Source organism: Lepisma saccharinum, chromosome 11, assembly GCF_977018435.1.
Source record: "Lepisma saccharinum chromosome 11, izLepSacc3.1, whole genome shotgun sequence".
Taxonomy (NCBI): Eukaryota; Metazoa; Arthropoda; class Insecta; order Zygentoma; family Lepismatidae; genus Lepisma; species Lepisma saccharinum.
This window is the reverse complement of record NC_139239.1, coordinates 36144909-36157778: the sequence shown is the minus strand read 5'-3', so window position 1 is coordinate 36157778 and position 12870 is coordinate 36144909. Positions and strand designations below refer to the sequence as shown.

General features: G+C 33.9%; 1 protein-coding gene across 4 annotated transcripts in view; it reads right to left on the bottom strand.

Annotated features, from left to right (window-relative positions):
- Positions 1 to 1563: 1563 nt before the first annotated feature.
- The window catches only part of LOC145994722 (uncharacterized), a 74368-nt gene continuing 63061 nt past the window's right edge, over positions 1564 to 12870 (bottom strand). For 3 of the 4 annotated variants that reach the window (XM_083130923.1, XM_083130925.1, XM_083130924.1), the window contains 2 exons: positions 7611 to 7961; positions 1564 to 2978 (listed from right to left, as the gene is read on the bottom strand). In XM_083130923.1, the coding sequence (XP_082987049.1) occupies positions 2812 to 2978; positions 7611 to 7961 (518 nt within the window). In that variant the 3' untranslated portion in view covers positions 1564 to 2811. The remainder of the gene's footprint in view (positions 2979 to 7610; positions 7962 to 12870) is intronic. The other variant, XM_083130926.1, reaches the window with a different exon arrangement.

Below are 12870 nucleotides of genomic sequence, written 5' to 3'. Positions count from 1 at the left end.
AATACAGTAAGACAATGGATATCTTGATAAACTGAAATACAATTTCCTTAATTTTCTCTCTTTTAAGGAAATCCTAGAGGATAATTTTACTTCTTCATTCCATAAACTCTAGAATTATATGATAGCCTTAATTTGTAATGTTCATAATAAGAACAATTTTTTTGGTAACAACTATAGATATTCTACACTGTATATTCCAGAGGTCTAATGATTAATGATTTTAATTAATGTATATACCCAATTGGGCTTTAACTATATCTCAACTTGATATCTTTTTTCCAGCTAGATTAAAAATAGAGTTGAATTAAAAATTTCGGTTTGACATGCTTTTTTGAACGCTCCCAAATTTTGAAAGAAGTCTAGTATTTAATAGCTCTTTTTTTTCCTGGTAATGAAAAATCTGGATGTTTTATTAATGTATCTTCTATCCATCTTATTATTTTAAAACAGTTACTTTCACTCACGCCATAACTTTGTCCAATATGAAAATATGTCCGATATTCTCTCATATAATCCAGTGCCATAAGTACTCAATTACATTCAACGTGATGGTGAAAAAAAATCATTCAAAAGAATTATATCGCCTAGCTAAATATATGCAAGAAAAGATCATTAATCTGAAACCTCAGGAATGCAAAATACTCCATATTTATAACACTTCGATAACTTTAGACCTAAAATTTGATTACTTCAAAGACATTAAATCAAAATGTACATGGAGTGGAACCTCAATTTTAGATTTTTCAGGGGATCAAGGTGAAAAACTTAAAATGCACAAAATTCCTGGAAAATTTTGTAATATTTTGCTCTATTCAGACCATGAGGATTGAAGGTATAATGCAGAAAATGTAAAATCCAAGACTTTAAAATTGAGGTTTCACTATATTTTTTTAAAAAAAAAAAAAAATAATTGAACACCCTACTCAATGGTGAGCCATAAATTGTTATTTGGTTGACGTGAAGACTTTACAGTCATTCTGTGCTAAAAGTGTTTCAATTCATGTGTTCTTTATTTTGAGAGGGTGGTGAGTAGGATGGTAAATTATCAATAGCAGAATCTTGTTTGACACAAAATTCAATCGGTTATTCTGACTTACCAAATAAATTGGTACACTTGTAGTACATACCCGAGATAGTTTGAAAACCTCGTGTGATATGGTCACAAGTCAACAGAAAATAAACTGATGCTCCCTGTTAATTATTTTTTTAAAAGTAATGATTGTAACACAACTGGGATTTGTGAAATACCAATAAAAAATGAATGGTATTCATTTCCAGAAGTGAAGTACTCTCTCAAAGTATTCTATTATTCTATATAACTGACCCGGGTCAAAGCTGCAAGAAGGATTAATACTGCAAAATAATACATGTGGAATTCCCATGCCCACATATTATGTAGTTCCGCATGGTAATTGAACTTTTCATGGCCACTCAAAAGGCAATTTATATCCTGTAGCAACAGAGACCACACACCAATGGAAAAATCTTCTCTATGCTTAGAACACATTCAAACAATAACTCACATAGAAAGTACCCTTGACCTACTTCTCTTGGCTTGACCTCTTTTTGTTATTTTGTGATATTTTATGGAACTACACATTATATTTTGTTTCCCTTGTTTGATGTTTTGTGCAACAACTAAGTTCTTGGCATATATCATAGCACTAATAAAGAGACACTGTGCAATGTTATCATGTCATTAACTATTTAGTTTAGTTTCATCAATATTAATAACAGAGAAGACCGATGAAGTAACAAGCCAGATGATTTACTCTGATGAGGGTTAGCATGAAATATTAATACTGCTTTAAAACTGAATGTACTTCTTTTAAGATTAATGCTGCTTCCCATATTCTCAACTGAATTATGAAGGAAATCCAATTGCATGGAAGAACCATCAAATTAAATTTGATTCTAATACTTCAACTATGAACAGTCTTAAGAAAACATTACACAAAGATCAGGACTATACAGAAAAGCTCAGTTTGGAGTAGCGAATACCCAGCGCCGCAAGGATTATTATACGCCATATAAAAAAGTGTATTTCATGAGAACGTTGCCAACATGTTAAAAACGAAATTAAATCACAGCATGTATATTGTTCTGTCCTCTAAACTTTCGGACAGACCTCAATCGTTCTTCAGTGATTTGTGGTGGAAGGGTTGAAATATTGTTAAGTAGATAAAAAGCATTAGAAAGTACACAAGTTCACATCTTCCAAAGGTAAGAACTGGCATTCTCATACTTCAGCGACATGAACAGGAAAACATGTTTTTTTATATAATTATTTAACAGTTTAACCATGTTTTAACCCTTCCACCACACATTCTTTTCTCCCATCCCAAAGAACAATGGAGGTCAGTCCAAAAATTCAGAAGAGAAAATAAACCCACGTGTCAATCTAAGATGTTCCACTTAGTTTTTCCTTGCATGTAAAAGAAGTGGAAACAGTAGAAAAATAATGTAATGAGACAACTTGCGCATTATTTTTTTCAATTATTATAGTGTCAAGACAAAGACTTAAAGCTATGGCATTACATTACACACGTATGCACAGATTTTGATACCATGGACCAAGACATTGATTCTCATGTACTTCTATGAACATGTCCTTTCCTTTTTCTACAGAATAATAATTATAATACCATGAGTTAGAAACAGCATTTTTTGAGAAAGTTAATGTAACATATATCCCTTTTTGAAAGGTACTATGTCCTTCTTGTTTCCATGTATAAAGTGGTACAAGAATTAAATAACACCTGACAATTTGATCATGCTTGCTGCACGTGTGCTTATTCTAATTATATGCACTCAGACCCGTTTAACAGCCCTACCATTGAGATCTTCCTCTTTTAAACTCCTGGCCATTTTATCAATATTATCATCCCTTCCAGGATCAAAGCCCAGAGGATCGTTGTCTTCATCAGCCTGATCTTTATCAAGCTCGTTCATATCTTGATCTACCATGTTTTCTGGATCTGCAAAATTAAAAGCATGAAATCATTTTAACAACTGTATTACTTCGTAAACAACCTTACTTTTCTTTTCATAAACTTTTATCCTCTTGAATAATATCTGAAAGTCAAAATGTACAAGACAGTAATTATGCCTGCTGTAGTTTTGTACTAAAAGACCAAAAAATTAATGCTGTTGAATGAACGATTTAAGAAAGATATTTGAACCTAAAAGAGACTAAACAACATGTGAATGTAACTCTATATTCATGCCCTGATATTATTATTATTGATTGAATTAGGATATATTACATTGCTTTTCTTCTGGCTTTTGGCTTACGGAGACATTGTAGATGAGTGATGAAAGGACACTCATAAAGAATATCCATGCCCAGGATGGAATTTGAACCACGTATCATGGGAGACAATAAAAAAAGTTTACAGCATACTTGGGGAACCTGATGGCAAGACATCTGTCGGAAGCATTGGTGTAGTTACATATCATGAGGCCCTTGAGATTAGAAAGTGAGGCCCCATCCATTCTATGAATTTGAAATCTCAATGTGAATCGATACAAATTCCTCATGTATATGTCAGCAAAATATTATCAAATTTAAATAATAATAATACAAATTATTGACTACTTAATGTAAAGTTCTCTTTTGTTTAGTTGATTCATATCTTTCCATCTCTTGAAGCAATTTAAGAAACTTTTATCGTAATTTTCTTTCAAGATCAAATCATCATTTCGATTCTTTGTTGAGGGGCCACTAAAAAGTATTGGGCCCAGATGCCGGTGCCTAATCTGCCCTGTTTGGTAATCCAGCACTATAACATCAGTTACATCAATCTTCCTTGTGCATATTCGTTTTCAAATATTTCACCAGTGACCCACCTAAACTTTTATTCTGCTTTGCTATTTCAGCTTTCCTTTTCCTTTAGATGCTCCGGATTGAAATTTTCTCCCCACATAGCAATCTGTCCCCGACATTACTCATAGTAATGATAGTTATTTGGATGCACCCACCTACAGTAGCGGACACTAAATACAGTGTAGAGCCAATGAAGCTAGCAAATGCTACAAATCGCTTGTTACAATGCACAATGGAACAATGTTCAGTGAAAGCGTAGATGATCACTTCCGAGTTACATTAAAATACATAACGCGAACAATACAGATTTGTTACGAGAAATTATTTTATTTATAGCGGCGTTGCTTCTAAAATCAGACTGCTATATAGCAACCACAAACAAAAGATCCTTCGGCCAAAAGCCTTTGCACATATTCCCCTCCATCTATTCAACTCCGACCATAAGGAAGCATGCTTTACTCTACCCCTCCTTTCCACTCGCAATCCGGTTTATTTAAAATACTAAATATTTGAGATATTAATTCAAATTCTAACATTTAACTAGAATTTAAAGCCAGATAAAAATAAAAACTATCCCCAAAAAATTAAGCCTTTCCAAATCTAATTTTGTCACTTCTATTTATTACTTTACATATAAGCCCCATGAGATGCAAGGCCCTGGGTGGTGACCCACCCCTTGTTACACCTATATTAGGAAGGCCAAGATAAAGATAAAATGACAATATTAAAACGGATCTGAAGAAAGTTGTTAGAATGGTAAGGAGTGGTGGACTGATCTTGCCCAGGATAGGATCAGATGAAAAACATAAAAAGAAAGTGCATGATACAGTGCACTTGTGAACTTTGATAAAATACTATTTCTTCTGTGGTACAACTTTCACCTCTAGATTTGCCGCATATAACGCAGTCACAATATTAACATGTTGCCCCTGTTTCTAATCCCAACCCTTCTATACAATGCTCTGTATTACAGAGATTTTTATTAGAACCCATAGCTCGAGTAATGTCCAAAAACTACGTACTTTCCTGTAAGAAAAAGAGAATCTAGAAGTGGAAGGGGTATACAGAATAAAACATAATTGATGTGAATAAAAATATTTTGGAGAAGCAGGGAGATTTATAAAAGAGAAAAGATGGAAATATACAAGTTGTACCACAAAAGAACACTATTTGTGGGTGAATCAAAGTTCACAAAAAAAGATGTTAAATAAAAATCTAAAAGTTTTCGATCAATATTATGGAGTTAAAATAATCAATTCAACACTATCCTTCCTGCTAGAATCATCAAGCTGCTATGACGAAACAAATAATGCAAAGTTAAAACCATTTCACGATCGAAACATGTTTTTCTTAGAAAGAAAACAAGTTGAGGTGAAAGTAAACATTACATGTTTCTGTATTTTGTATTATTTTATGTTGCATTGCTTTTGTCATTATTATTATTAATATTATTACTTTTGGCTAATCATGATGGTTCATCTTTTACCTTAACATAAATGTTTACTAATCTCATAATGCCAATGTTATATCAGTGGCACATCATTTTTATTTATTTTTATTTTATTTGAACACTTTTAACCAGGCCCGATATTTTAACAGGCAGGATAATGATCAATTTCAGTATGAGCAATAAAACGTTTTTTTTTTTTATATAAATACATCTATTTTCCTCAAATCTATTACTAAATAAGCACAGGCTAAAAGCAGCTACAGGATATAAGCAAGCAAGCATTTTTATTGAATTTTTGTTGGAATTTGCAAGCATTAATACATTTGAAACTGTGGTTAAAATAGAATGTACTTAAGTGCAGTGTCTGCAACAGAGCAATATTAAAACTCTTAAAAGTTGCATGTGGTTCAGTTTAAATTTCTGAGAACTCAATATGTACAGTAGCAATGCACACACACATACCTTAAATAGTTGTTCAAATTAATTCACTATTATTCCAAGAAGGCAAATATCCACAGAAATAATTGTCACTATTACCTAGTTTAGATTTGTTCCATGATGACAGTGTCATGGTTTATAAGAAAATGGTTGATAATTTCAACAATTCAATATTTCTATTAAAAAGTGCACAATTCTGCAACTTTGTTACAATGTGATGAGTAAAAAAAAGGTATTGTTTAATTCATATGCCTGATTTTGTAGGGAAAATTTCTAAATGAGCAGTTTCATTTTCTACAGCACAAATACTTTGCAGTCACCTAATTATTTACAAATGTGAATGATCCATTCTGGTTCTTCATGGAACATTTTCCGCTTAATATAATTTCCGAATTTTATATTAGTACTTTATTGGCATCAGTTAAGATCTGATATTATCCATCCATGCCAAAATCAAACAGTCCACTTAGACATGTGCACCTTTGGTGGCACTTACAGCATCAAAATGTTATACCAACTCTGTCCATATTAATATAGCATTTCCACAACCACAGTAGAAAGTTAGGCACTCTGCCAATCAAACATCGAATATGGACAGAGTTGGCATACTGATTGGTGACACACATACGGCATCTAAAGGTTCTCATGTCAAAGTATAACAACACAGTGTGAATCACATAAACCACAGTATGTTATTAATTTGTGAAGTTGTGAACACCCTATGTGTAACTAGAATAACCCATGCTTACTCTAATCAGCCGTAGATACACTGTGGCAAGTCTATCCACATCCCTCCCAAAGGCTGTAAATACAGTCTGCCTAAAAATTCCCTTCCCAGTTCAAGTTCAAAAACTACTTTTAAAATATTCACTATTAAAATGAATTATTTTTTGTAAAAAAGAATAATGATATAAAATCAGAATGTTTCATTGGAGCCCCAAAAAATCATTTTTTCTTCTTTCATTTTGAAACTATAAAAATTCTAAAAGCACAACTTCATTACATAAACTTTCGCTCAAGAGGACACCACGGACCTGCATCGGAAATGTTAATTTTACCAATGCCTTCCACGTAGTTAATAAGTAATTAATTGATCTTAATATTTATTTGGTTAAATATATGTGTGAATGAAAAATATTTTTGAGCACTTGACAAGGTCATTAACTCACACAAATATTATGAAAATTTTTATTTACAATTTACTGAAGGAAAATGTATCTTGACATATTCTATTACTTAAAACAACAGTAATATGTGTGGAGATACCAACATTTCCTTTCTGAAGCGAATGTTGACATATTGGGGAAAAAATAGACTTTAATCAAAAAGGTTGATATCAATTCGCATTTAACAAAATATCCATATTTTGAGAGCACTCTTTAGCAGGAATATTATGAACCAACTGTATGAAGAAACAACTGTTTTGTAGCCATTTAAGAGAAATAAATATTTGTCAAAATTCATGCATGACTTGGAACTGTTTATTTTTTGCAAGCCTAATTGTAACAATTAGATATTAAAGTTAAACAAAATAATATTTTGACATTATGATTTTCATTTTAGCTAATGTATTTACTTCATAAAATAACTTGCTGAAGGTGCTAATAGGCAATATGGCACATACACAAAGCATGAGCTAAGGCAAGGGATGATGCAGACAAAACTACATAATATTTACATTACTTGTAAAACATACACACACATCACTACGTCACTATATGTGAAAAATTAATAGTGTGAAGCTACTTAAATCATTTCAAGGCTCCAAAAGGTCAAAAATTATCCAGTGACAACCAAAAAACCACATGAAAGCATAGTAAAACAACACAAACTAAAAGCTAAACTAAGGACAACATACTGACGTCACGAATCTCATGCAAACATTACATCAGCTACCTTTCGGTCTAACTCCTGGAAAGATGCCACTGTTTGCTGCTCTATTCTCGTGCTCTCTCCTATTCCCTGGACCTACTTGAAACTTTTTTGTGTCTTGTTCTGGTCTAAGTGGTGGGATGTCAAGTACCTCTTTCTGTGGACCATTAAATTTAATTACATCTGATGTACTTGTCCGTTGCATATTAATGACATTTGTATTCTCACCAATAACTTCACCAGCATGGTTTTCCCTGTCTTCACCATCTCTTTCATCTTTTCCTTGTTCAAGGACTGTTGAAGGTTGCTCCCGATTTTGACCAATCAACAAATTTACAACATTATCTAGACTTTTGTTTGTTGGTTCTGTTTTGCCTGTAAAGAAAACAACAAATGTTATATTTAACACTATGCAATATACAAACTACAATGTAACATAATTCTTGAAGCAGCGAATGTTGGGATATTGACCCGGTGATTTCCAGATAGCTTTGAAGAGCAAAAGTCACTCTCATCTTCAATTCAATCCCTGAAGATTTTGATCTGATTTGATTTGATCAAAATTTGATCTCTTGACCTGAAATTTTCATGGAAGCCAGATATTTTGGAAGACCAGTCAAGACAATCAAATACGGTGGAATTATAATTTGGCACGGTTGATACACTTCAATTCCTGAAGATGAGAGTGGTGTTAGCTCTTGGAAGCCAGCCTATCCGGAAATCACCTGGTTGATGTCCTGAGAAAACCTCTTCATTAAAATGACAGCCATTAGGTTGATACAATCATAAAATTAGTACAGAAAAAAAAAAAGAGACCTAAAATACTATAACTTAATCATATTCTTGTGACCCTTGTTTAGAACAAACACAATACAATCAATAGCAGAAAACACCAAAAACCAAAATTACTTGTGCACCACATAAGCATTGCAAAGGCAACATTGGGAAATATGTTTAAGGTGGTTAGCATATGGATATATAACATGGTTGAAGTCGAAATTCCTAGGTGAGGGGTTATTTGGTCGAGTTTGGGGATAGGAGGGAGGTACTTGTATAATTCACTTGTTTCAATGAAACGGGCGAAAGGATGCTTACACAAACTATCCTCGCTGGGATGATGCTTTCCACAAACTTGCTACCAAAATTTCCTAAATTTGTTTTTCTAAGTGGGGGGGAAGCATCACCCCATCAACTTCAAGCACTGGCAGAGGTGATCAGTGCTTTGACCACGGGAAAATATGATCCCAACCTAAAATGTTTATAGTAGCCAGATAATCTGGAGGACAGGTCTCGTATTCCATTTTGACAAAACCAGTCAAGACAATCAAATGTGGAGGAATTATAATTTGGCACAGTTTATACACGGAAGAAATGTTTACACTTGAAACATCCAGAGAATGGACAAACACATCTGTGATAAACTGCCAATACACTACACTGAAGCAGATTTAAAAGTTAGTTATCTTGTGTTGTATATTTTTACTTATTTGATGACTTATAGTGAAATGAAAGTACTTTCACCATGGCATTCCTTGGGTAATTCTAGCCTGATTTGATGCAACACATTACTCCCTTCCCATTTAAAATTTTTGAGTTGAATTCAATCTGGCGGACCTCCCCCTGAGCCTATCCTGTTTCTAACATGACCAATTGTACCAACATAACTTACATAACCACAGCATAGGGTTCCCAGATATTTCAGGAAAAAAATACGGGACACTTATTTTTCAAGGCTACGATGCACAATATGTTCTTTTTCTATCGGAACGTGTTATACCTTGTTTTAAACCTTGACTACTGATTATATCTTCTATGGAAAAAATAGGGTAAGGAAACTTGTATTTATGGAGCATTTCACACTAAATTATGTTAATTTTTTAATGCAATTTTCTAGTATTATCACTCATTGTGATATCTAATTGCCTGAGGAGTTTCGTTGTGTGTGCAGAACACCAAGTCAGTGGAGTTAAGTGGCCCTTGTAATTCTTTGCAACTCTTCTAAGAGTTTCTTATTATGGAATATGTACACTCATAGCTTACCACAGTGGGTTAAACTTCTCCAGTACACCTGAAAATAGAAAATAGTGAGGCCAGGTTGACTCAACGTTTCCTATTGTTGAAATATGGGACAAAAAACTGTCCCGAGTACTTTTGTCGGAACAACAGGATGTCTTTACGAAAACATGGGACATTCCTGTATTTTACGGGATATCTGGGAACCCTACCCCAACATTACATTTTATGGGGGGTGTTAATGGAATTTCGACTCACTCTGTACATTCATGCGCAATATTAATTAAAAAATAAACTTTATTTAACAGTCTGGGTCTACTGCATCCTAGAAACTGTTCTGAGATAGCATCTTTCCATTCCAGACTGTTTTTGTTCCAGAGCTTCTCAAATCTGCAGAAAAACCAAAACTCTCACACAGTTAAAAATCATGCTTTATTATTTATGCATGATGAGGAAATCTGCACATATCAGTTTTGGTGACACTCTTTTCTAGTCTGTCTCTCATGCCAACAAAAAGTGACTATGACTGTGTTATCAAACTAGACAATACATTATATTTTCACAAAATAACATGGTACTACGATTTTTATGTATAGGTAAATACTAGCAGCAGGCCTGCATTTGTATACTGAGAAGCGCACGACTAACAACATTGCATGGTTGTTCTACCCTTATACATTTACATTTGAAGGACAGTTTAAAAATAATGTGAATAATAATATCATCAGCGAGTTCTTTTAATGTTTGGAAAATTTGATGTCTTTCTAGAATGGCATATTCTCACAGGTAAAATACCATTTAAAACTCACCTTTATGTAACAAACTCTAACAAGCTTGATTAATCTTATATATGACATATTAAAGAAATTTGTTAAAAATGAAATGAATAATATTTCTCCCATATACTGACATTTTTTAAATATGTTAATTTAGGAATATGTGTAGTGTGATCATATCCAAGGAGTATGAGATTAAACCCAACAGAATAAAAACCTCGAGATTTTTGTCTTGTGGTACAGTCAAATTGATCATGTTCTAGCATGCATTTGTTTGATTGATTTATTTTACTTCTCTTTTCTGCCACTTTTGGCTAATCGTGAATTGGGGGATGAGTGATGATATGATGAAATTGATGAATGGACACTCACAAACACCCACGCTCAAGCCAGGATTCAAACTAGAGACCCCTGGCATCATAGCACAATGTGCTTACCACTCCACCATGGAGGTCGGCAGAATGCATTTGTTAGATTATAGCAGTTGTGCTTAAATTGGTTCCCCAGCAGTTCTTAGAAACCCTAAAAAAGAAAATATTTCCTCCTCAGCTGCACCAGATGAGCTTCAAATATGGCTGTTATCAATGTGATACATCAAGAGAATCTAGAAAGGCACCATTTAGAATTTAGGAGCCTATGCTTAAGTCGGTTACTCAATAGAGCCAAGGTCTTAGGGACCCTATCGACAATTGGTTTCCTCCACCACGCAAAACTTGGAAAGGTAGAATTCCTAAAGGGCTCTCAAGTTTGAATTCTACATTATGCACAGAGGCACTAATGGGGACTGGACCAACAGTTTAAAGTGCCTCCATTGGGTATCAAAGCCAGACCCCTTGATTACGAGGTAACAATGTTACCACTACACCATTGAGGAGCCCCCCCCCCTTCCCCCCGAATTTGTTTTGTCTTTTCATGCTGGGTTAACCTTAATTGTAACACTTGCACCTACAAAAACTCCTAGTTTTGTGGCAAAGTCATGTACTCACACTAACAAGACTTGACACTTGGACTGCCATTCTACAAATTTTGTACTATTATTTATGTGTTGGTGCCAGGCAAAAGGTTGAAAATATGTACTGAGAAAAGTGGTAGTATTGGTGCATTACATTGAAAAAATTTGCATTTTTGAGGTCCCTTAAACTGATATCTTAATCATACATACAGCCTTTTAATCAACATGGATACAATTTCAAATAGTCTCCATCTGCAAAGTGAACTTTGTGTTATTAATACTACAGCAAAGTAAATACACAAACATGGAGAGTCTGCATTCAATGCACATTAAGTTTTAAAGACTGTCTAGATCTCTTCTACTTCTAAGTGTATATGCAAAGAACCTGTGTGCCATTTAGCAACCTCATAAGCTGGAAGACACCGTGCAGAAATTTTCATTTTTTATACTAGGATAAAGTAAACATTTGAAAAAATATGAAAATAAAACAAAAAATATAAAAATTAAACCTTACTGCAAACAAATCTGGAAACCCTTAATTTCTGAACTGGAGCAAACATTATTCAATATGAGGGAAAACTTACAGATGGAGAAGAAAGTTAAAGAAAAGTACTTATATTAAGGAAACCATCATAAAAAAGTACATGCAGTTACAGAGAGCTAAGCAAAAGCAGATAATGTAACATGCCATGGAATAAATAAAATTAAAAACAGAGTTCATATAACTGGAATAAAGGCAAAAGCAAAGAGTTAATGTGCCTAAGTACCTTTGTGAGGCATTTTCACACTTGGACCATATGGAGTGGTCCAATTTTGAATTAATTGGCCACTCGACTATTTTGGAAAGAATTGATTTTTTGTACGTGAATTCACATATGTATGTATAGGTCAAAACTAATAACTTTATTTTTCTATCATGTCTGTTTTAGATATGGCTGCCACGTTTCCACCATGCATTTTGGGTTTTCAGACCTTTATGCAAACATCAATACATATCTTTGATGCAGTAAAGCCTATATGACTGAAACAAGAATCATTACTTTATGGTAATTTCTGTAAACCTTGCCTTAAATGGTATAATTTAGTCTAAAAATTTACATGTATTACATGCCTTTCAGAGCATCCTTATTCGCTCGCTCGTACTCGTTTGAGTCTCTCACCCTCGAGCGTATAAAATGGAATATCTTTTTATGTGTCAATAATCGTAGACACATATTCACACATCAAAAAAAAGTTTGGAAACACCCACAGTAATGGTTATTAGAGAAAGAAAACGAGGTATAGGCATCATGAAAAATGAATAGTGTGTTTGTGGAAACCTTTGACCACAATACAGTGAAACGACATGACAATCCCAGTCAAGTGACAGACGAAAAACAAAGTATGCCATTATGGCGAAAATGGAACAAAAAGAGACAGCACATGACCTGATCTCTGCAAATCACATGGTCCATCTCAGTAGCGAGTAACGCCTCCTCGTACACGTCTCAGGTTATTCACACGTCTTAGCATACCATTGATGACGCTGTCAATGAACTCTTGG